The 25,617-nt window shown below is 45.0% G+C and overlaps 1 protein-coding gene across 6 annotated transcripts in view; it reads right to left on the bottom strand.

The window, feature by feature from the left end:
- The window catches only part of FNDC3B (fibronectin type III domain containing 3B), a 354,050-nt gene that overhangs the window by 96,217 nt on the left and 232,216 nt on the right, over positions 1-25,617 (bottom strand). For all 6 annotated transcript variants that reach the window (XM_090051042.1, XM_090051040.1, XM_090051045.1 and 3 more), the window contains 4 exons: positions 20,510-20,568; positions 8,513-8,670; positions 7,204-7,263; positions 429-567 (listed from right to left, as the gene is read on the bottom strand). In XM_090051042.1, coding sequence (XP_089907168.1) covers positions 429-567; positions 7,204-7,263; positions 8,513-8,670; positions 20,510-20,568 — 416 coding nt within the window. The remainder of the gene's footprint in view (positions 1-428; positions 568-7,203; positions 7,264-8,512; positions 8,671-20,509; positions 20,569-25,617) is intronic.

The following is a 25,617-nucleotide window of genomic DNA, read 5'->3' as shown; positions in this document are numbered from 1 at the left end:
ATATATACACTTAAATATATATGAAGTTAATTCTTGGCAGAGGTTCCTCAGCCCAGTGACCTCAAGCCACTTAGTAGAAACCAAAGGTATCACAGCACTCGATAATTAATGCAGAGGGTCAAAGGTCTGCTGGATCCTTGCAGCCAATTGGGCTAATGGGGTTAAGGCATACCAGCTTCTGTAGCTGACAGCGCAGAGGGGAACAATGTGGCCAGCATCATATGTGGCTGCCTCTGACTTCCCAGCCTGAAAAGCTCAGGTACATTTCAGCTGACTGGGGAAAGTCTTTGGCCTGAGTCTGGCCCCAAGTCTGAACTTGTAACTCTGGAACTGTGAGCATGCATCTTTAAGTGCCCCACCACCAGCCCCATCTATTTAATACAGGGCTTTTACTTTGTTTTTCTAGATTTGCATTATTTGCTACTTACCTTCCATTGTAAAGTTAGTGAAGTTTTGGTCCTGTGTGAGGGTTTGGGTGGGAAGGGACATTCTGGTGCGCAGCTGTGAGTGGTGAAGCCAACTGGCTCTGAACAGGATCCCTTTACTGAATTGTACATTGCATATACCCTGAAAGTGAACACGCATTTACACAGGTTAGGAATTTGCTGACAACTAGAAAAGGAACTATGGACTGCCTCAGCTAGTCTCATTAGCAAAACATTCATCATACAATACACATTTATGACCATTCTTTCACATCCCAGCCTCTCTCTCGATGTTTCATCCAATATGACTGTTCAAAATAATACACAGCAGAAGATGGTGTTTGGTAACTGCTTCCACAGATGGCTGATTTATTGTGTTTTCCTTCCACTGATGGAAGATTCTGCCATGATTTTTCTTGGCCACTGCTTGACACTTTGCCCATGGTGCTATAATCTCCTTCAAAATAAGACTGCTCAGAAAAAGATGTGAATCTTATTAACCCATTCACTGCTGACTAAACATACAATTCTGTTACTGGGTTTCTGTTCAGGCAATGATAATCTGAATATTAGTATCCTTAGAAACACTGCCCCACCAGCTATAAAACTATCATCTTCCTTATAAAAGTGAAACTGCTTTAATGGTAACCACCAGGCTCACCCCCACCCTTTCCCAAGTGACCCCGGAAGGATAATCCCCACCACCGAGATCAGTTTAGGGCATGCACAGAGAAGAATGGTAGAGGGTTGCTACAACTCCTCTCCCCCAAACCAGACTTGCAGACTCTCATCAGTATGGAGGCTGGACTAGAAGACCTCTGGAAATCCCTTTCAGCACCACTTCTCTATGATTCTATGATTTCTGGGTTCATCTTGAAGGTGCTGATATCTAATTTCAATTAATTATTTTTCTTTCCAAAGCTTCAGTGTACAAGATAAACCTTTTACTTCACAGAGCAACTTTTCTGGGGGGAAAAGACTAATACAACAGAACAACAGTACATGGGGCTTGGACTAACAAGCAGAACACTGGAGTTGCAATTCATTACATTTTGTGTACTTGGGAGGAAGACATTCACTTTGCACTGAAATCAGTTCCTACAAAGCAGCTTAATTTACCACTCCCAGACAAGATGCCTCTGCACAGGGAGCTACTAATTCTCCAGGACCTTTCAGGGTCGCTTCATCCGTTACTTTTGAAGAACCACCACCTTCTTCAAACTTAAGAGATTTCTTAGGTGGCCAGGGTATGATCTGAACTTCCGTAACTGTGAGAACGGGGAGCTGTCTCTCTTGCTGCAAGTCTACTACTATGCAGAGCCATATAGAGATACCCAAGCTAGTTCCATAAGCAGAAGCCATATCAGCACAGTGCTCCACATAGACATATTAGCCCTGCTGAGAAGTAGGCTCAGCCTAAGAAGGAGGAATTAACCCAAGTGGCGTGCCTAACTATTATGGTTATATAGAATCAGGGACCTGGGCTAGCATTTCTGTATGGCACAGCTCTAGGGTTTTGGACTGGAGGTGTACTAGCTCACTCAGAGCTAGCACAGGTACCTTCATATAGCACTACACCATGCAGACATACGCTAGCAAGGAACCTTCAGAGGACCTTCATTTTGCTAGACCTTAGTGCTGATTTTAGGGATGCTTTCCTCACTGGGTTAACATAGAAGAGTAAGGATTTGATTCTGTCTGTGAGGATTGAGAGAGAGGGACCATCAGGCTGTCCTGGTACCCACAAGAAACCAAATCAGATGTACCTTAATGCAGCTAGGATCTACTTGCAACTGCCAAAGACAGAAGATGAGGCATTGTTACCTTCCACATCAAAAGCCCAGATAACTGCCTATAGACTTCAACTAAAAAATGTTAACAGAGGTTGCCAAGGATTGGTGAAAAAAAACACAGTTGGATAGTGCTGCAGATTTTCATGTCTCATAGTCAGATTTTCCCCTTTAACTTCACTGTATTATTTTTCCTTTTATGTGCTCTGTATAGCTGTGGAAAAAGAAAATAAAAAAGAGGAGAAAAGAAAGGCAGAACTACAGTGCTTTCTGCTCTAATAATGTTTATCCTGTGACCAGACACTGACCTTGAGGCTGGCTGTAGCTATTGTGCATTTGAATGTGGGGGTTTAAAAATGGGCAATTTCTAAATTTGTTTTTAGCAGATAAGAGCAATTTATGCACAATGGCCATCTACACTGTATTCAGCCTCTGGGAGCAATGTACAAAAACCACTCGTGCTCCTGTGTAACCGCCTGATTTATCTTCAACTAAGAGTGAGAACACATTACATTTAACGAATGGAGTCCCTACCTGGCAGCTGGATTCACTTCATGCATGTATGTGTATCCTGTATAACACTGGAGCCAAGAATCAAGCCAACTTTATCAGCAGCAGCAGACAGCAGTATGGACTAAGTTGGTCCATGAAAAGCATCTTTCTGGACAAGCTAATAAGCAACTGCACTGCATTTCCCCTCTAGTTAGAAACTGTTCTTTGCCTACTTGCAGCTTGCTTCGTGGGTGAACTTATGCCATGGCGAGTAGCTTGAGAGGCTACTATCTACTGTGGCTGCAATGTCTCCTTTTGTAAGATGAGAGAAAGGCAAAGATGTAGTTTCTGAGTGAAACTATGCTGGCAAGACACTGAGCCATCTCTGGGCCTAATCTACCAGGAAAAAAAAACTGTTCACAAGCACTGTGTCTGAGTGAGAGCATGAAAGCCTTTAGAAATACTGCTAGGACTAAACAGCCTTAGGACAGCCTTCAACAGCCTGGGTGTGCAAATGTATTTACTTTACATATTTACTTCCAGATACTTTAATACATGTACCCCATCTCACCAGGGAAAACAGGTAGAAGAAAATACATGTTATTTGATTTTTTTTTAAATGCCACTTGATTCCCCTATTATTTTCTGTGTTGCCACTGTCAGGGCCTACTTTTCTTTTTGGCAGCCACTGATTTTCTCTTAATCAGAGTTTTTCCAACTGTCCACCAGTGATTTGTAATTTGGCAAATGGGCAGGGAAAATATAGAGAAATTTCTGCATCCAGAATGGAAATGACTGGGAACTTAGCCAGGGCACTGGGGCAAATATCCACAAGGGCATTTAGAGCTCAATACTGCTTGTAACACTATCGCTGTTTTGCAAGTGAAGTTTGCTTTACAAATAATGCTCACCTGCTGGCAGCAGGGAGCTCTGCAGTAGTTGATGACTTTCTTCTTGCTACTATCAGAGAGTTTGTATTCCTGGGATGGCTGTTTGGACCCTGAATGACACACGTTCCAGGGACTGAGACAGTATTATTAGTTATTTAACCTCTCGAACCTCACAATTTTAAAAATAATTTTGAGGTATTCCTAGACCCCGGCATTTTTTTTTAAGGAAAGCTATATCACTTGCAAAAAATTAGTGCTTGACTTTTTAAATTCAGAAGCAATTCTTTGCTTATTAGGGTTAGGAAACTGCATGAAACAGCAGACTTGATAGGGGTAAAACATGCTAAACTTTGCCATTGTCTAGAAAACAGAAGGAAACAACATCCATAAAGTGTGAAAGGATATTTTTATAAGGATACGGAGCTTAAACAGACAGGATGTATATTGAAGGCCTATGCTTTTGCAAATTTAATAAAAACACTGATAATAAAAATGGTGTTAAAATAGTGTGCGAAACAGAAGCACATATTAATAGTTCTAAATTGTGCAAAAAAAACAAAAAACCCCATACAGTTCTAAAACCCAGATTAAATATGATGCACCTGAACTCCGGTGCTAATTCAACAGTTTTAAAGCAATGTATATAAACATACTGCTCTGTAAAGTCTTTTATAATACCAAGTCAGCTTTACAGAATATATAGAGCTGTTTGTACAGTGTGTGTCACCCATTACACGGTAGTGTGTGAAGTCTGCATCCTTTCACCATTTCTTGTATGCATCACATACAACACTAGCCCCACAAAAAAGCTAATTTAGCAATATGAGTAAACAGATTCAAAAGAATGTAGACTTAAAAAGAGTCATATTTTTCCTTATAACTGTGTTTCCACATAAATTGTAATATTTCAGATGCAATTTTTTCCTCTCAGTATCTCAGTGCTCCTAATTCTCCATCTCTTCACTCTGTTACTGATTTACAGGGATTCTGGTTTTCAATGATAAAATTGTAAATTCTCTGATTTAACTCTCCCCCCACTAGCTCTGATAAAGACCTCAAAATCCACAATTAAAATGAAGCAACATTATGTAAATATGTATCAACTGCTGTTTTATGGATATATTTACAATTTTAAAACAAGGCGGAAGCCTACCAATGACTCAATTGCTGTAATAAAATAAATTCTAAATACTTATAAAGTTCGATATTTGATTTTGGGTTTTTTATCATGGAAAAAATCAGAGCTCCCCCTTAGCTCACAGAACACAGGTCCAGGCCCCTCACTCCCCCCCACATCCAAAAGCCCGTCCAGCTCTGCTGATGCCCCACACTTTCCCCACGCCCTCACAATCCCCTGGCCCTGCTGATGCCCCTCACTCCCCCCAGCCCCCCACAATCCTTTGGCCCTGCTGGTACCCCCCCCCCCCAGCCCCACTGGTGCCACTTGTCCCTGACCCACAGTCCCCTGCCCCCACACCCCAGCCCTGACAGAGTGGGCTCCAGATGCCTGGGTTATGGGGCCAGGGACCTGGGTATCATAGCCCCCTGCAGCAGTGCCCAAGCCCCGGCTGCCCCGTGGGAGGTGGCAGCTGCTGCAGCCTAGTAGAGCATGGAGCCCTGCCCCGGCTCTGCTCCAACTGTACTGCCCATGGGGAAGGCGGGTGCGGGCTGCTTGCTGCGGGCTCATTTGGGGGGAGGCAGGGAGGGGTGACTCCCTGTTCCTGCACACACTCCCAAGGTGTGTAGGGTGGACCGGTGCCTCCCAGATCTGTGCATGGTATGGGGGCGGGCTGCTTGCTGTGGGCTCAGGCACTCCATCCTGCTGCCTTCTCCTGGGGCCTCCACAGCCTAGCGGGCAGGACCTGGCACAGCAGGGCTGGGTGGGGAAGCCCGTTGCTCCTGCAAGCTCCGCGCTGCCCCGACGACATGCCCCATTTGTCCCGCAGTTGTTTGATAGTTTGTAGGGTCAGAAGGGACCTGAGCAGATCATCAAGTCCAACCCCCTGTGAGGTAGTGACTGCCCCCCCTGCTGCCAGGCAGGTAGGGGACATGTCGTCAGGGCAGTGTGGAGCCTGCAGTGGCAACAAGCTTCCCCACCCAGCCCTGCCACACCGGGTCTTGCCTGCTGGGCTGCAGAGGCCCTGAGGGAGGGCAGCAGGACAGGGAGCCCAAGCCCACAGAGGGCAGCCTGCCCCCACACTCACCCTGTGCAAAGATCTGGGGGGCACAGGTCCCCCCCGCCCTCCCTGAAAGTGAATGCAGCAGTGAAGAGCCAGCCGCACTCCACTGTCACCCAGATGAACTGGCCGCAGCCCCGACCCGCTCCCTGCCAGGGCCCTGGGCCCATGCATTCCAGCTCCAGGCCCCAAGCCCCAGCCCTGCCCAGCTCCCTCCCTCCATCCCTATGGGGGGCCTCAATCTCCACTTGCCCCCCGCCAATCTTACCTGCAGGAGCTGCTCTCCAGGTGCCTGGCGGCCATGTGCATATACATGCACGTGGTACCCTGACTGCCCTCCTCCCGCTCCCCCCAGCCCCTTACAGGCTGCAACCCCGCCAGCCTGCAGGGAGCTCTTTACAAAAGTGCAAAACCTACACGTTTTTCTGTTAAAATGAAAAATCCAGTTGTTCCTCACGTAAAAGGGGAAATACATGGGTTTTTTTTCCATTTCCCCATGGGAAACAGAAAACCCAGATCCCTGATGATTTATCACAGTTAAGTTTTTTTATAGCCAAATGTCTACTATTAGAACATACTTAAAAAAAATGTAATTCTCACTAGTAACCTAAGATCTAGGTATAGCCATAGCCTCAGAACAAACCTAAATTACATGGATACTGGCAGGGGACACACATTTTTTAGCAAGCAGTAAACGTGAAAGAAATATAGGCTGATAGACTGAGAATAAGACATTTCATTTATAAGGTAACTTGTTCTGCTTAAAATAAAACAAGAGAGCAGACTGGTTTATTTTCTACACAAAAAACCCACCATGCTAGTCTGAACACATACCAATCATTTTCTTTAAACTTGAAGTCTCCTACTTTTGCGCACAAGCCCCACCCTTGGTTCTTATATAATCTCTGTTCAGTTGATAGAGTTATTTATCCTTGTCCTCTTCTTTAGTAATGATGGTATAAAATACTTATCTTGAAAAATCTCTCTTAAAATCTATTGCCTAAGGGCGTCTGTACATGAGCTCAGAGGCTGCTCCGACACACTGTAATTACAATGCAGACTATTAATTGAGTCTGCCAAAGCATGGTAATTACCACTCTCCAGCAGCCTCTCATATCTTGTGTATCAGCGTCCCAGCACTTCAAAATGGGATGAGCTTTAGTTCAAGTGCCCCCACTGCTATTTTGAAGCATGAGGGCACTGATACTCGAAAAACTATGGCGCTTTAATTAGAGTGGTTCTTAGAGCTACTCTAATTAAAGCACCACCCCTCCTGCCCCTGGAGCACATGTAAAAGTGCCCTAAGAGACTAAAATAATACTAACGATTATTTAAGGACTTGTGGAGTTAGACAAGAGACCCCCATATTTTCTTTTTATAAGCTTGAACAGATTATTTTTAAGAGGCATTCAGAATTATACCAGCTCACCTGACATGGTAATCTGTTGCTGGCCTAAGGTCCTTCAGGTTATATTCTAATTCTTCTCCACTGCAGAAAGAAATCATCAATAAATCATGAAAAGCAGAACCATACTTAGTACAAGCTATTGAATTTATGGTGATTGGGAACTGAACCTTAGTCACTTCCATGCTAGCTTTGTTATTTTACTCTCATTATTGGAAATTACCTACGGTACTTAAAAATGCTTAATAATCAAGCTGGGGTGACGAATATTATATCAAAAGATTCTAACAACTGTGTGTGGACTGTTGCATCTTGCACTGATATTTCATTTGGGCCCTCATTTCAGCTTCTCTTGCCAATATATGCCCAACTTCAGGACCATAACAGGGTCTTACTACTAAGAACATCATCGTCCTAAGAGCATCAGCACAGCAGCAAAACTCCAACCGATTCCAGCCTCAGATGCTGAAATATTAATTTAAAAAAATCCTGTAAGTTAACTAATACATCCAGGGCCATGTTTACTAGAGGTGCATTGATATATAGGTTCATATCAGATCAGCACTGATAAAAGGAAAATTTACATCATCAGCAATTGGCTTTTTTTGCTCAGCGTAGCCAATAATATCACTGATAAATGCTGTGTGCAGCCACAACATGCATGCAGCCAGAAATGCAGCCTTGTAGCTTGGAGAGGAGCATCTGGTGTGTGAGCCTGTTGGGGCAGGGGGGGAACACGATGACAACAACTCACTCTTGCCCCACGCACAAATCCAGGGGCCACATGGCCCTCATGCCTCTCCTGGGGGTGCATGCAGTGGTGGGAGCCGCCCCTTCCCCACTCTCCTATGCCCCCCAGATGAGCTGCCTGTGGCTGTACCATGCCTTGCCCTACCCCAGCAGGGCAGTGCCTGCCCGTGCCTCACTCTCTCCCTCACTGTGGGAGCCTTCATCACCCATGCCCCCCCACTCCTCCCTACCCATGCCCCTTCCCCCCACAGATCTACCAGCAGGATGCTGGTCTCCAAGCTACTGGGGTGCATATTGGCTATTGGATTGGTATCAGCTGATATGGCTAGTTAATAAATCAGCAAAAAACATCTTTATTAGTGCACCCGTAATCTTTACAGTTTATCAGGCCACAAGTGGTAGGGACTATAACAGACAAGTTTGGCCGTGCACAGCTTGCCCTTCTGGTCACCTGCTCCATAAGGATGACTGGATCTACTGGGAGACTGCACAGTCTATGAAGTTTTCATCTATTGCAAGACAGGACAACTTTTTTAAAAATCAAGACACAAAGAGAAATACATGTGAAAAAGTAGGTTATTACCTGTAAATTATCCTGTATTTTCCATCCCTCCCTTTATCTGATAAGGCAACTTCATAAGTACAGGTGTAAGGCAAGCCATTATTGTGTCTATCTGCATTTAAAAGGCCAGTAGGAGGGGACCATGTGAGTAAAACAGTTCTTGCTTGAATATTTGTAACCTATAAAAGAAATAACAATTACTGGGAATTCTCTCATTAGTATACAAAATATATTTGCTCTTTACAAAGAAAATTACTTTTAAATACCAAGAGCTAATCATGAAAGCTAAATCTCTATCCTGAACAAGAAGCTGGCTAAGAAAAGAGGAACAAAGATCCAGATAGTTTACGATAGCTGCAGACAGCATAGATTAACTCAGGAAGTGGCAATATAAGCCTTCTATACAAGGATGGCCAACGGATGCAGCTCTATTAGACTAGAGACAGAAATTAATATAGTGATCAGAATCCAGTTCAAATCCATAACACAACAGAAGTTCAGTGCACATAAGCCACTTTCAACATGGCTGAAACTGGCTTAAGATAAATCTGGATGGATGTAGTATCAGACCTAACTGATTTAGGTTAACCTCAGTTTATTGAACTTCTGTCCCTTCCATATTCAAGTCAACTCACAGACCCCCACCACCCCAGGATTCTTTGTACCTGCCCTGCAGAAAAACTCCCCAACTCCTTCCCCCCAGCCATTTCATAGATTTCATAGACATCAGGGCTGGAAGGGACCTCGGGAGATCATCAAGTCCAGCCCCCCGCCCAAAGGGCAGGAAGTCAGCTGGGGTCATAGGATCCCAGCAAGATAAGCATCCAATTTACTCTTGAAGGTGTTCAGTGTAGGTGCTTGAATCAACTCCGCTGGCAGACTGTTCCAGACCTTGGGGGCTCGGACAGTAAAGAAATTCTTCCTCATGTCCAGCCTGAAACGGCCTTGCAGGAGTTTGTGACCGTTCGACCTAGTCATCCCTTGGGGCGCTCTGGTGAACAAACGTTCCCCCAGATCCTGGTGGTCACCCCTGATCAACTTATAGGTGGCCATCAGATCACCCCTGAGCCTGCGCTTTTCCAGGCTAAAGAGTCCCGTGGCTCTCAGCCTATCATTGTAAGATCTGTTTTCCTGACCTCTGATCACGTGCGTGGCTCTCCTCTGGACTCTCTCAAGCTTCTCCACATCCTTTTTGAATTGTGGAGCCCAAAACTGGACGCAGTACTCCAGCTGCGGCCTCACCAAGGCCGAGTACAAGGGGAGAATGACGTCCCGGGATTTGCTCGAGAAGCATCTATGGATGCAAGCCAGCGTTTTGGTCGCTTTACTAGCCGCAGCATCGCATTGCAGGCTCATGTTCATCTTGTGGTCAATCATGACCCCCAAGTCTCTTTCTTCTGTAGTGCTATCCAACGTAGCACTGCCGAGCCTATAAGGATGCTGCAGGTTTTTCCTCCCAAGGTGGAGAACCTTGCATTTTTCCCTGTTAAACACCATGAGGTTCTCGTCTGCCCATTTGCTGAGCTTGTCCAGGTCAGCCTGGATCACCCGCCTATCTTCTGGCGTGGATGCTTTGCCCCAAAGTTTGGTGTCATCGGCGAACTTGGCCAGTCCACTCCTGACTCCAATGTCCACATCATTAATGAGGATGTTGAACAGTATGGGTCCAAGGACCGAGCCTTGAGGGACCCCACTGGTCACAGGGCACCACGATGAGTGACTGCCATCAATTACAACCCTCTGGGTCCGACCACGGAGTCAATTTCCCAGCCAGCGGATCGTGGTGGAGCCAAGGCCACAACTGGCCAGTTTGGCCAAGAGGTGATCATGAGCCTGACCATGGTGGGCAGGCTAGCCTGGGCCCACACTGTCTGCTCCAGGCCAGCATGGAGGCATGCTCTAGCAACCCCCTCCCTACTCCCTGGCCAGTGCAGGCATGTGGCTGCATTTCTGGAATCAGAAGTGAATGTCTGTTCACTTGCTTATTGGTTTAGTCTTCAGGGTTTAGACTAATCTGTAAAGATTGAATAGATTCTGCCTCAGGCTTTTGACTGTTTGTTCTTAGCCTTAGTGGACTCTTTACTGAAGATGAGGTTTGGAAAGCACTTGGAGTATTGCACTAACAATGACTCAGCTTCTCTACATAAGGTCCTCCACTACTGCCCCTTTTGACAGAACAGACTTCTGAGAGCATGCCAAGAAAAAACAAACAAACATTTGAATGCTTCTAAGAATCTCTACTTGCAGTGACTATCTTGGAAAGAAAAGTACTGTACTTCTGTGCATCTCTTCTGAAAAAAATTCCTGATAATCACTTTGTGATCCTTGGGGCTCTGCCTCATAACCTCTTGACCTTAAACTTAAAAAAGCAGCCATTCCCCTAAAACTGAAATATCAAAATGTAGAGGTGAAAAACACAACAGCCTAGAGGAAGATCTGAAATTACATCCTACAAAACAAAGTTATGGGTTTCTTATTAATTATTCCTACACTTCAGCTTTAAACTAGTGTTATCATTTTAGCAGAATTCTCTAAAATTCTTGCATAGCAAAAAAAAAAAAAAAAAATCACTGCTTTTTCCAGGTGAGAAAAGACAAATGGTTAAGAAACTTAGGCTCAAATGATCTGGAAAAATTCTCCCAGGTTTGTTTCCCTGGTAGACTTACTCAGAGACCTCTGGAAGAAACATTTAAACGTTAAGCCCCTGAAGAACAGAGAGGTTGCAGTTCTCATGCTGCACAGCCAACGTGCCCCCTTAGTCTGCCCAAAGACAGATGGCAGCAGTCCACAGGGCACCCCGATCGACTGACCCAGACTTCTGGGAGGTGGGGGGCAGTTTACAAGAGCAAAGCTCCTTGGGATGCTGGAGGACTGAGCTATAGTTTCTCTCATAGGAGAACATATCTAGACCTTTGCTCTTCTAGGAGAAACTCACGTCGTTTCCAGGTTATTTTCCTCCTAGAGTGGCCATTTTTGCTCTGGGAGAAAATCCTGGACACATACACAATGTTTTCTCCCAGAACTCAAGGAAAAACTGAATGTCTTTATGTGACCTCAGTTATAAGTTTTCTATACGGTTACTCGAGAATGTGAAACTTCACCCAATGGCAACATTAGTTTCAAGATTAATTTGTGCAACTGTGCTTGGAATTTAACTTAAGAACCAAAATTGTTTGAAAAAGATTAAGTTTCAGTAAGAATGTGGTCAGAATATCAGAGTTTAAATACCTAGGCTTTATACAAGAAATAATTTTGACTATACTTAACATGGAATATTTAATGTCTCATCTGAAAAATGCCTCATTTCCACCTGAAAAGTTCCCTATTTTTTGATATATCAATACCACAAATTCCTTACGAGACCTAAAATCAGAGCTTTTTAGTACTGTTAAGGAGGTGAAAACACAAAGTCTCTCTCATCTTCACTTGCACACACCCTTACCATTTTCAACATTTTAATTTATAGCTGTAAACACAGTCTTGCCAAAATGAAAATCTGTTCCATACCACATGAAAAGTGGTAAAACAAGACATGCTTGATATATTTTTTTTCTTTTCTTTTTTAAGTTGTTGAAGTTTGTCTTATACCAATTTTCCTAGGATTTACTGGTTTATTAGCAATTTTTTGGCATGTGTTGTAACTGTTTGTTTTAAATACCTGGGCTTATTAAAGCTCATGTTAAGATTAGCCAAACTTTTATTTGAAAAAAGCCAAATATGTTAAAGCAATTAAAATATCATAAATGCATGAACAAAATGAAATGATATAAATATTTTATACCTAAAAATGTATCTTTGATATAAATTATGCACTTAATAGGCCAGGACGACCATTGAAAAAACAAACCAAAGGGGGGGGGGAAATATGGACATACATTACTACTATATACCAGATCAACCCATCAACATGAGATTTCTTCTGTTATTATGGACATACGCTTGCATAACTGTTTTTCATAAATTCAGACAGGGACTTGGAACCTGATGTACAAAATATCCTGCCAATGTTCTACTGAAATGTTTTCCTTTATGACTACTAGCTAGGATACACGTATATATGCTTTGCATATGGTAAAAAGCCTGGTCCTTTCATAAAAGTCAGTGACATGTGGAAAGCCATATCTTTTCCTGTTTCTTAAAATAAAAGAAACAGTAAATCTTACTTTCTTCTGGAAAGCCCTTATGTGTATTATGCTAAAAACAGTGCAGCTCTGTGCAGGCTGGTTCCACAGAAGAGAATTTACTACAGCTACCAACTAGAGGAGCTGTTACCTTAAGTCAGACAATTTTGACCTTGTACTAAAGATCCAGGATTGCTGACCCTTGGTGATACTGTGCATAGAAACCGGCTCACAAAGGAACTGTTTATATTACAGTCCGCTCTTGTGAATTCTTTCAGTTGGCATGGCAGCTAATTCAAGGACAGTGGGTCCAATTTTGTTCCTGCAAAAGTCAATGAGAAGTCAATACTCTGTTCCACTGCCTGTCCAGGCTAGAAAAAATTCTTTTGGGACATTTCCTTTCCTGGTCTTAGATGACCGACATCTACTCCAGTCATCTAAAACCAGGCTGGAAAAAAATTCTTAGGGTGCTTGTGGTGACCATATGGCATCCTCTGCCGTGAGGCGTTCATCAATCGGATGCTGGAGAAGACTTCTAGGACTGTGGAGGAAAAAATGCCAGACACAGTGCAACAGAAGAGAAAGGACATGGACACCCAAAAGGGCGGAAGCTGGAGGCTTGTGACTTATGGCAGCAAGCCAAGATCTCCACCTGCAGTCATTCATCTGGAGAACAGATATACAGCCCTAGCAGAAGAGGGAGGCGCACGTTCCATTGGTGGAGAAAGACAGCCCAGACTTCACCAAATCAGGAAGAATCAAGATGACCACCACCAAGAAGCAGCAATGGGTGGTGGTGGTTGGAGACTCTCTTCTGCAGGGAACAGAAGGAGCCATCCACTGACCTGACCTGTTGTCTCAGGAGGTCTGCTGCTTGCCTGGAGCCCAGATCCGAGATGTCACGGAGAGACTACCAAGGCTCAACTGGTCCTCTGACTACTACTGCATGCTGCTCATCCATGTGGGCACGAATGATACTGCCAGAGTAAAGACCCTGGACTTCAGAAATGAAGACTTCTGCTCACTCAGGGAACTTATGGGCAGGAGAGGAGTCCAGGAGAGCTGGCTGTAGTTGAAAGAAGTGTTACTGAGAGTGCAGGAACAAACCATCCTGATGTGCAGGATGGTTGGCGAGTACAGCAGAAGACCAGCTTGGCTTAGTAGGGAGGTCTTCAGTAAACTAAATCACAAAAAGGCAGCTTATAAGAAGTGGAAACTTGGACATAGTAGATACATTGCAGGGTAGGGCTAGGATTCAGAGTGATGCAGACAAATTGAAGGAGTAGGCCAAAAGGAATTTCATGAGGTTGAACAAGAACAAGCACAAAGTCCTGCATTTAGGATGAGCAATCCCATGCACCAGTACAGGCTGGGGACTGACTGGCTGGGCAGCAACTCTGCAGAAAAGGACCTGGGGGTTACAGTGGACAGTAAGATGAGCATGAGCCAGCACTGTGACCTTGTTGCCAAGAAGGCTAACAACATACTGGGCTGCGTTGGTAGGTGTGCTGCCAGTAGGTCAAAGAAAGTGATTCTTCCTCTCTATCCAGCACTGGTGAGGCCTGTGTTTAGTTTTGGGCACCCCAATACAGAAAGGATGCGGACAAATTAGAGAGAACCCAGCAGAGAACAACAAAAATGGTGAGGAGGCTGAGGGACATGACTTATGAGGAAAGACCAAGGGACCTGGGCTTATTTAGTCTTAGAGAAGAGAAGGGGGGCGGGATTTAATAGCAGCTTTCAACTGCTTGAAGCGGGGTTCAAAAGAGGATGGAGCTAGACTGTTCTCAGTGGTGACAGATGACAGAACAAGGAGCAAAAGTCTCAAGTTGCAGCAAGGGAAGTTTAGATTAGGTATTAGGAAGACCTTCCTCACGAGGAGGGTAGTAAAACACTGGAAAAGGTTACCCAGAGAAGTGCTAGAAGCTCCATCCTTGGATGTTTTCAAAACCCGGCTAGAAAAAGCTTTGGCTGGGATAATCTAGTTGGAAATGGTCCTGCTCTGAGCAGGGGGTTGGACTAGACCTCCTGAGGTCCCTTTTCAGCTGTAACTTCCTATGATTCTATGTCCCAGACTGGCTGGCAGAGTCCTGGGATTTTTAGGCTGTCTCAACATCCTGGCTGCTAGAGAAAATGTAAGCAAAATTCTTGGATCGGCAGGAACCTGGGAGCTGCAGTGTCGTGGGGGTAGGGCTGCACTTGTGCAGACACACGGGATCGTGGTGCCTTTGTCACTGGCGCCAGGGCTGCAGACTGGGGGCACTGCACAGGTTCTGTCTGCCTCACGCTGTCTCATGGATGTGACCCCATCCCAGCACCTGCAGAGGCATCTTAGCCATGCATCACTGGGCTGGCCTAGCCACATCGCAACCCCTACACAGACAGCCTAGCTTGGCCCAGCCACATCCTAATCCAGGGGTGCAACACTGGGGCTGGCTGTGGCTGCCCACCCAGAGGGCACATATCCAGGATGTGGCTGTAGGTGCTGGAATGGGGCCAGTCGTGAATCAGGCAGAGTCTGTGCATTCCCCTCAACCTGGGCTCGGAAGTACATGCATGTGCATGTACACACGTGCACACTCCCTAGCTCCCCTCCCCCCTCGGATTTCCCTAAAATATATATGACCACCCTAGCATATGCAGGATATTGTCAGGAAGACGATGCTTTTATTTTATTTCACTGCAAAAACTTACACTAATAATAATGATCAACATTAAATTTATTTTTAAAAGCTGTCCCAATTCCAACCTATCAAAATACAAGATGTCTCAAAACATGTACATGCATTTCAGTCTTCAGGAATACAGAGACATATTGCTTGACAGTGCCAACTCCCTTAGAAATCAAGGAGCATAACTTACAACGTGCACTACCTACTATAGGTATTCAATGTATCTACCACTGAGATCAAGGCATTTATTATAGTAATTACCAACACAGTGATATGAATAGGTATAAACACTTTTGTGAAACCCTTTATTGAAAACTGGAACGTTTCTTTTCATCTACAGGGATGAGTCCCCATTGTGTGCTTATGTAGACAGAAAGGTCCACTCTCAGAAGTATTCTTTCTAGTTGGGTAAGCTGAGCCACTTTGTCCTACAAGCTATTGTACTCAACTTTGTAGATTTTTTTTTTTTTTTAGATTGAGAAGTAATAGCAGAGTCTCTCTCAGAAGGAGTTTTGTATAGCTAGTAAAAAGCACAGCTAATTAGTTTCTGCAAACTTCTCAGCTTACACAGTCAGTTTCTGTTTTATACACACTTTTGAGAAGATGGTGGTACAAATAATTATTTTATGAAAGCCCTTACGAAAGAATCCCAACCTCTGTACTATAATAAAGTTCCAAGACTGATTAGTATCAGTCCCTCCAGTCATTCAGGTAATGAACAAAGTTTCTGTGCAAGACTCATTATCTTCGAAATTTTGGGTTGGCATTCATCAGGCTTTTGTGCTTTGGGATTTTATTGCGTGTGTGAGAACAACACTGAAAGCAACATTCAAGTGTTCCTTAGAGAAGCATTTCTAAACCTGTGGGTCGCAACCCAAAAGTGGGTCGCAGGATGTACAAGGGGGTTGCAAACAAACTTTAAAAATGGATTTTCCTTTAAAGGAGAAAAATGTGGGAAGCCGTGGCTTTTCCCTTGCAGGCTGGCAGAGTTCCAGCCTGCAAGGGGCTGCTTTGCCCTACCCCCCACACCTCCCACCCCCCTCCACCCCATACATGGGGGCTGGGGCCTGGGGGTGGGGGGTCAGCAGGTTGGGAGTGAGGGGCACTGGGTCAGGACTGGCCACTGATATTTACAATTGGGTCCTGGAGCAAAAAAGGTTGAGAGCCACTGCCCTAGAGGGCAATGTTTGAAAAACTTGTGGGTCAAATGAATTCAAGGCTTTTGCTAGGTCAAATTTTCTATTTCAATCCTCATAACTGCTAAGTCAGTCAAAAATGCCAAACATTTCCACACCAGCTTTGCCTGAGCCAGCAAGAACAGGATCATTACTGGAATAAAAGCAGTCTTCATTTGAACTCAGACCCAACACACATGTGGATCATTTCTGGTGTCATCAACAGTAGTGGAAAGGCTTCAATGCCCATTTGAATGTTTCAATAGCCCCTGGGGTATCAGTTGTAGCCATGTTGGTCTGAGGACACAGGCAGACAAGGTTCTTTGGGTAAACCTGTTATCTTTTATTAGACCAATGCATATAGTTGGAAACATTCTTTGCGAGCTTTTGAGTATAAATACCCTTCTTCAGGCTGAGGAAGCACCTGCTGTTTCATTGCAGTGCAATTGAAGCGTGGCACTAGCAGTTTTTTTGAAGGCTGTCTTCCAGCCGCTCTTCTCTTATGAAGTTGACTGGTTCTGAGAATAAGCACTTGGTTTGTAACCTTGACCACTAAAAACTCACCAGGATTTGAATTTAAACAAATAACCTTGTGTGTTTTAAGACACAGAAGCATCAGTGCCTTAAATTGTTGTTGTATATGAGAGAAAACCTGATATGAACATTTCCACCTGAAGTTCCCTAAAACAAAAAACAACATTAGATACTTCAAAATGTAATTTTAGGTATATACACTAGTACTGAAAGGGTGGCATGACTACCAAGCACATACGTATACACTAGTTAGGTTCAGTAGCAATACAGTGAATACTGAAATATGGATTTTAGCATGGACTGTACAAACACATCCAGGACTGTGGCCACTTGCCTATGCTGAAGTCTGATGACTTCACTGCTTTTGTTTCCAAGACTAGCTAGATTAGAGCTAATTTCAGTATATATACTACTATTATACTGCAGAATATAATACAGACATAACCTTAAAACTGCTCTCAACTAATTCACTGTTTCCTCATTGCCGTTATGAATACTATATTTCTTTTAACATTTTTATTTTTCTTCCTCTTTTCTTTGTGTTCTACTGGTCTACTGTTTCTATGAAGTACTGGCAATTAAACAACACATTCTCTAACAATTATGTGTATGCAAACAGATATGCACACATTAAATGTTGAAGGCTCACAACAAGGTATTATTTGCCTGAATCTGGGACAGCTGTATTACTTATGTATGTCAAAATTACAGTGAAGTACCTTTTTTGTACACCACTATGCCTCACTATATAATCAGAGTGTTCTATGTGCATTACCAAACACCTATACAAATATATTTGGACTGTTTCAGAGAACTTTAAATTGGTATTAATATTCTTTGCATCCTTCTGCCTGTAAATATAAGTACCTTAGTTACCATGCATGCAATTATACAGGGCTCAGAGGAAACCACAGACAATTCTAAAATTAACCTCCACTGTCTCTTTTCAATATAGAATATTTTTACAGTTTTCAGATCAGAGATCTTAAGATTCTTAAGTTAAACATTTTGAAAGGTATAACTACCTTTATTGTTTGTCATCTTGAAGTCTTCTAAATACTAATACTGTCAACCCTGGAGACCAAGTTAATGTAATTGTGGAATTCCCTCTCTTCCACCAACATACTCGCATTTGCAGGGGGAAGAGATGAAAGATTTATATCAGAAAAGTTTCTTTTAAAACCGGTGGCATTTGAGGCTAGTCAGGGGTTTGGAATCTTGGCAACAGTCTCACCAGTGATGGACTATCAGACAGGTGAGGCAATCCTTCAAAACACGTGATAAATTTTATTTTAAAAAAAGATAATTCATTACATTTTCATTTTGCCAAACATGACCACTTGAAATGTAGTACAATGTGATACGAGCCTAACAGTTCAGTCTATTTGTACTAATTGAACAAATAATCATTCCCTGGGAATGCTACAACGTGGGTGCATCTACACATCACCGTACAGTGCTGTTGCTACGACACCGGGCTGCAGTACTTCCTTTTGGAAGTACGAAAGCACAGCACAGCACAGGCAGCTACTGTCCCACATGCATGGCACAGTTAGATTTCGCTATACTGGAGGAACGCACCATTACGGCAATGTAGCTGGCTATCATGTGTAGACCCATGTGATTGCTATGTTGCTGTAGCACGGCACACAGTAACATAGTGTGTTGCTACATCACCGTAGGGCGATGTGTAGATGCGCCTGTCATCTAACCTCCTGCTTCATTATTTTACATGGTGCAGTTATCATAGTTGCTAGGCTAACTACATCTCTGATCCCATTCTGGTCTGTCAGAGTACACCCCCTCTTATGCCTCAAGCCTCAAATTGTCACCTGTCTCTAGGTAGAGAGATGCAATTCCCTTGCTTTGTGCTACTGTCTCCCTGATACTAATTTACCTCAGCAAGTCTGATTTAGGCTCAGGCCACGAAGTTCCCCGTTATGAAACGGGCTTCTCAAGGTAGAGTTTTATTAATTTAGAACTAAGCACTTAGGAGATAACAGTTCTTGCAGACAATACACCAGTTTATATGCACACCTGCTTTTCCCTAATTCCTATATCTCAGGAAAGACACATCTCCCTAGAGTCACTTCACCAAACTGCTGTGTTAAGCTGTCTGGCTGATAAAAAGTGTACCCCTTCTGAGAAGAGGCTTTTAACTATTTAATTATTTTAACTTTTGCTGTCTGGACTCTCAATCTGGCAAAATGAGGCTTACATCTCCCTTAGAGACAAGGGAGTCTCAAAGAGAGATGCAAAGACCCTCAAAGTAGAGTCACTTTAGTTACATTTTAAGCTATAATGAAACATCCTTACAGACAAAACTTACAATATGTAATCACTTCACTAGAAAGTTAATAAATGTGGTCTTCATGAAGTTATTATATCTCATTATTCCTACATTATACTGCAATTCCACATCCATTACAATAGTGGACCAATTTTCTTCTGCAGAACTATCCACTGCTCTTCCATACCCACTAATGGCTCATTAATTGCAATAGTACAATGGCGAGGAGCTTGCCAAAGAACAGCAAGTCAATCACGTTCTGGACGCAGCTGTTGCTCACCGGGAAAAATTGTTGTATAAATCACTAAAAACATCAAGGCAGCAAGGACTTAGGACTCCTTATATATTCTGTTATTACTAACGGACTCGTCTTGCAAAGGCGTTGATCAGTGCAGCACCTGAAGCGAGTTGAGTACCTAACTTTACAGAAGCACAGCATCTACACTGGTGCATCTGTTCTAAAGGATTGAGTCTTCACTGCAACCAAAGCATGTTTCCCACATTTGTAAGGTGTTATTAAAAACCAAATTAGACCTGTTCTTGCCAAAGTAGTGGCTTCTAACATTCTATTCATTTTTCAAATTAACGCTCTAAAGGTGAAGAAAGAAGTGATATTAAAGGAATGCATTAAATATATTAAATATAAATAATAAATACAATATTATGAAACTAAATACTACATGCTTAGAATCAAATACTTTCATTGTTGTAACAAGAGTACGGGCAATGAAATTATCAAAATTAAAACATATGTCCAAGAATTTCAGAGTGCTCTGGAAACAGTTTCTAATTAGATTCTACAACAGCTTGCAAAGACACCTGAAAATAATGGCTATTGCATGCAGTAGTGGGTTTACCTCAGTAAGGATGCTGTGGGCACATCTACATGTTCATTAATGCACCTTGGGTAATACTCATTAAATTTAGTACCTCCATAGAAAAAGGCACATTAGCTTATTTTAATGCACATTAATTAAGAACGCTTTTTTTGGGTGATGTGTTAATGCACATTAAAATAAGCTAATGCGCATTAAAGCACACGTGTAGACGCGCCCTCTAATGAAGCATGTGCAACTGCATCCAATAACAATGTTTTCTGATAAAAATATCCTGTCAGCACACTAGCTTAATATGATTCCAAAACACTCCCCTTACTCTACCACCAGACTAGATAAAAAGGCACTTGTCATGCAAGTTATTTTTTTTCATAAATGTGGATCACCTACCTGTGGCTTCTCCATTCCAGAAAGAATGTCTTGAACCCTTTTTGTTTCCGAGTCATATTCTGTAAAACAAAGGAGAAATACATTACCAGGTGACACAAGTGTACCAGTCCTACATTCCTCCATCATGAAGTTTTATCTGGGAAAGAGATAGACCACTTGTTCCTCATCAATTTACTAAAAAAACAATAAAAAAAACTATACACAGGAACTTGGCCATGAGTAGAAAAAATATTTTATAGTAAAATGAGAAAGGGAACTTCCAAGTCTTAATTAACTCAGGTATGGGGCTGGTCTGTATAGACTACTTTCTAAACTGACTATGTTTAGTTTAAATGTAGCAAAAACAGTTTCATTAGAGGCAGCGACAACCCACAAGCTTCCATAGCTCTTTAAATATTAAACTTGTTCCTTATTTATTAACCAAACATATCTTCATTCACCAAAATGTGGATATTGGGTATCCCACCCTTTTACCACAGTGCCAGACTTCTGGGCTAAGCATAGACAGTCAAAAAGCCTAAGGCTGAAATCAATTCAATCTTTGCAGTCTTTTTCAAACAGACTGAACTGACATTCACTTTTCAAACAGGAAAAAGTCCTGTGGTGGCCCACACCTATAGCCGGGGGGAACTAGAGCACGCCTCCCAGCCTGCTGGCCACTGCAGAGAGCTGGACTTCCCCAAGCAATGCCCCCTCCTCAGCCTCCCCGATCACTGAGCAAGTGGGTGGGGGACCCCACCCTGCCGACCTGGTGCCAAACCTGCAGCTGGGAACAGGCCAGGAGGGGGGCAGGGCTTTACTCTGCCCCCTTCTGCCTCCCTGCCCCCAGCTGGGAGCAGGGCTGGAGTCTCTTATCCACCCCCCTTTTCAGCCTCCCAGTCAGCTGAGGCAGCAGCAGAGGGAAATCTGCACCTAGGCTTGGCTCTGCCCCCAGAACCAGGAGCCATGACCTCTCCTCCGCCTGGGACTGGCTGAGGGGAGGGCAGGAGGGAAGCCCAGAACAGGGGGCTTAACTCTGCCCCAAAAGCTGGAAGCTATGCCTACTCCTCAGCCCTGAGGCTGAATGGGGGGAAGCCCACAGCTGGGCTTGGCTCTGCCCCCCACCTCCAGAGCTGGAAGCAGGGCTGGAGTCCCTTAGCCTGCCTGGAGGCTGAGAAGAGGGTGTGACTGAGAGGAGAGGGGTGGAAGGGGGAGGGGGGCTTAGCTCTGACATCCCAGAGCTGGGAGCCATGCCCCTTCCTCAGCCTCCAGGCTGGCCGAGGGGAAGGGGAGTTGGGGGAGAAGCAGCCTGCACTGGGCCCTAGAACACTGAGCCAGAAGCCTTGGCTCCATCCCCCAGAGCTCCCCCTGCCCTCCCCAAGCTGGCAGTACCCAGCTGGGGGTCTCGGCCCCCCCCCTTTCCTACTGGCAACACCCAGCTCAGGTTTTGGTGCTGAGCCAGAGGAGTGAGGGGTTTTTTTCCCCCACCCCCTGCTCAGCCAGCCAAAGGAATGATATCCTGCTAGGGAGCAGAGGGGCAAGGCAGACTCTGTTTGCTGGACCAGACAGCACAGCCCAGTGCTCCAAAGCAGCATGGGATGCTGGGGGACTACGAGTTAACTTGAACCAGGAGGCGATATGGGACAGACGTTCCATAAACTGGTTTGAGCAAAATCAGTTAAGTGTGATACTACATCTAATCATGTCCATCTTAAACCAGTTTTGGGCATTTTGAAAGAGGTTTAAGTGCACTGAACTTTTGTTCTGTTACAGGTTTAAACCAGTTTCTGATCACTAAGGCTAGGGACAGACATTCAAAAAGCCTGAGCCTGAATTGATTCAATCTTTGCAGGTCAGTCTACCCTGGCTAGGCTAAATCAGTTTAACTGCAGACATCTCAGACACGCCTGCAGTGGCTCAGGCTAGAAGCTGGCGGGTGCTAGAGCAGCCCTCCCTTTCCTTCCGCATAGTGCGGAGCTGAGGGGAGCATGGTCAGACCTTGGCTAGATGCTATGATCACCCCTAACTCAGTGTTTATCACCCCATTAAGAAGAAAACGGAGGGACGTTACCAGCTACCTGTTGATTCTACCCGTTGGTTCAGCACAGACCGCAGCCAGCGTGTGGGCTGCTAGCTAATACACAGACACCTCTCAGTGAGGCAGAGGGGAAGGGGGAATTCCTGCTTAGCAGGGAGTAGTGGGGAGAGTTGGGGGAGCAGCCTGCAGTCTGTGCAGGAGCTGCAGCCAGGGAGTCTGATACTACATTCAACCAAGTTTATCTCAAACCGGTTTCAGCCATTTTCAAACTGGTTTATGTACACTGAACATCTGTTCTGTTACAGGTTTAAACCAGTTTTTGATCACTTAAACCAGTTTATGTATAATGCCTGTCCCTAGCCCTAAACCAGTTTGTGTGTAGCTTCTGTCTCTAGCCCTGAAGAAAAGAAAAATCTCTCATGCTTCAGTACCGATAGTAATGCTGGTAAGCTAGTTGAGCAAAGTGGAGACCTGTGAGCTCAAAGATCAGACACAAAGTAGACAAAGATGTCAACTAACCATACAACAGTTGTCTTTTAAAATAAAACATGCAGGCTATCATTTAAGTCACTATCAAGGCTCAAGTCTCTCAAGTGTGAAAGGAATGACTTTTGTCAACCCGCTTCTCTCCATTACTTGTGATAAAAGTCATGCAATCACCTGCTTCCCTTCCAATTTTGGGTCCTGTACTACACTCTTTATATTCATGTTCAAGTCAGCAGAACTACCGAAATTGTTATAGAGAAGCAGGATGCAAAGACCCACCCTCAAAATTGGCAGGGGTCCCTCTGAGCATTGAAAGTGCTACAAGAGTCATCACCTGATCATTAGAGTCAAACCTGAACAAAATAAAAGAAAAACCTAGGGAAGTTAACAGCTCAGAGGAAGGAGGCGATACAGAGTAACTATTCTATGCAGGCCATAGCAAAGTTGTCTTCTTTTTTTTTTTGTCTAGATACTCCTTTAGTGGAAAGTTTGGAGATTTTATTATTTTAGTAGAAAGTTTGTTGGCTAAACATTTTGTGAAAAGGAAAGAAACAAATAGATAAAGTGAATAATAATACCACAGATGAACAACTGCAAACAAAATAACCAGAAACCTTTCATCCTAGGAGAAAGAAACTCTGGCACAACAAGAAAACTCAAAGAAAAAAACTGGCAGGTTCAGATTAAAACTTTCAAAAAACGATAACTCCCTAATACCCTGACCTACTTCTAGTAATCCAAGAATGTGTCTTTGTTTTCATCTACAAACTGCCTTAAAACCCCCAACCCTTTTTCAAAGTTCCACGTGCTAGCATGCCAAAAAATAAAACTGGCTGAGTACTGACAGGCAACACTCCAATATAAACGTCCATCTTTTGCTAAAAGAATGCACCTCAGTGTGTAGTGGGCCTGCGGCCTCCTGCATCTTGAAGTGCTTTTCAGTCTCAGCCACTTAGCAAAAAAATTACTTAAGCTAATTCTCAATAGGAAGAAGAGGGTAATATGACCATTTTTTCCACAGCTAACAACTGGTAGAGTGTGCAGTAAAGTGTGCAACAGGGGCAGGCAATTATTTTGGGCAGAGGGCTGCTTACCCAGTTTTGGCAGGCTGTCAAGGGCCACAGGGGTAACCCCGCCCCTTGACAGGTGCCCCGCCTCCTGGTCTCCATCTTGGGACCAATGGCCCAGGGCCAGCACCCGTGGGGCCCAGAGCAGGACACAGGCTGGCAGGGGTCTGCGGAGCCCGGCTGGGCTGCACCAGCAAAGAGAGAGAGAGAGAGAGAGAGATGGGAGCTGGCCCGGCTCCATAGAGCCCCTGCCAGCTGGGACACGCTGGCACTGGCCTGGGACACCAGTGCAGGCCTCATGCTCCCGCTGGCTCCCACACCTGCTCACTCCCAGTGGCCCCAGCCCCATGGTACAGGTGGGGGCAGCGCACAGCCCCAACCCCCTCCTCGCCAGCAGGGAAGAAGCTGCTGCTGAGCGCAGAGAAAGCGGCCCCTCCCCCACCCCATGGCTGGTGCTCCCTGCTGTAGGCACTCACAGCCCACGCGGGGTTGTCTGGAGCAGGCACAGGCAGCCCCATGCGGGCTGCAAGCAGCTACGGTATGCGGTGCCAGTCCCCAGGCGGGCAAGGGGCCGCTTTTCCCTGCATTCAGCACCAGCTTGTAACCCGACCCTGCTGCCAGCCTGGGACCTGTGCTGGGTCCGGGTTCACCTATCGGGGCTGTGCCTGGTGACAGCAGCTGCAGCCCTCCCGCTTGCCAAGCTGGGCAGTGTTGGCTGCTGCTGCCCACCTGGAGCTTGCGTGTTGGGCAGCCCACAGGTGGCAGTGGCACACACTGCCCGGCGCAGCAAGCAGGGGGCCACAGCTGCTGTCGTCATGCACAGCCCCAGCGGGCGACCCCAGAGCCGGCCACGTGGGGCCAGGTTACAAGGTAGTGCTGAGCAGGCGGGAGGGGGAAGCGGCCCCTCTCTCTCCCGTGGCTGGTACCCTGCGCTGCAGCCGTTCGCCGTCTACACAGGCCTGACCAGAGCAGGCATGGGCAGACCCACATGGGCTGCAAGCGGCTGCAGCACGGGGCGCTGGCCATGGGATGGGCAAGGGGCCACTTCCCCCTCCCTGTGCTCAGCTTTTCCCCAGGCTCCTTCCCTGCCCGAAGTCCTCCCCCACTTCCCCTACCCCTTTCCTGAGTTTCCAGCTGAGGCAGCCATGTGGTCCCAGGCCAGAAGCCCTCGCTGGGGCTTCCGGATGGGGGGCAGGGCAGGGCTGGGCAGGCCCTGCTGATGCAGGAGCCCGCCGGGATTCCCCTGGGTCCTACTGCCCTTGGTACCTGTCATTTTTGACAGGAACCAAGGGCAGATAAATATTAATTTTCTAAATTTTTTAGGGGCCCCGTGGGCTGGATAGAATGGCCTTGCAGGCTGGATCTAGCCCACGGGCCGTATTTTGCCCACCCCGGTGTACAAATTGACACAATCTAAGTATAAGATAATGCTAAATTGAAACCTATAAAGATGGGCTCAAATGAAGAGATCCACATGTTGATCCCAGCAATAAGTTCATAAAAGTTCAGGGGCTTTCAGAGTTCAATGGGCCTTCTAG

This window comes from Crocodylus siamensis, chromosome 6, assembly GCF_052110815.1.
Source record: "Crocodylus siamensis isolate JL-2025a chromosome 6, ASM5211081v1, whole genome shotgun sequence".
Lineage (NCBI taxonomy): Eukaryota > Metazoa > Chordata > Crocodylia > Crocodylidae > Crocodylus > Crocodylus siamensis.
This window is presented reverse-complemented; position numbering and strand designations above follow the sequence as displayed.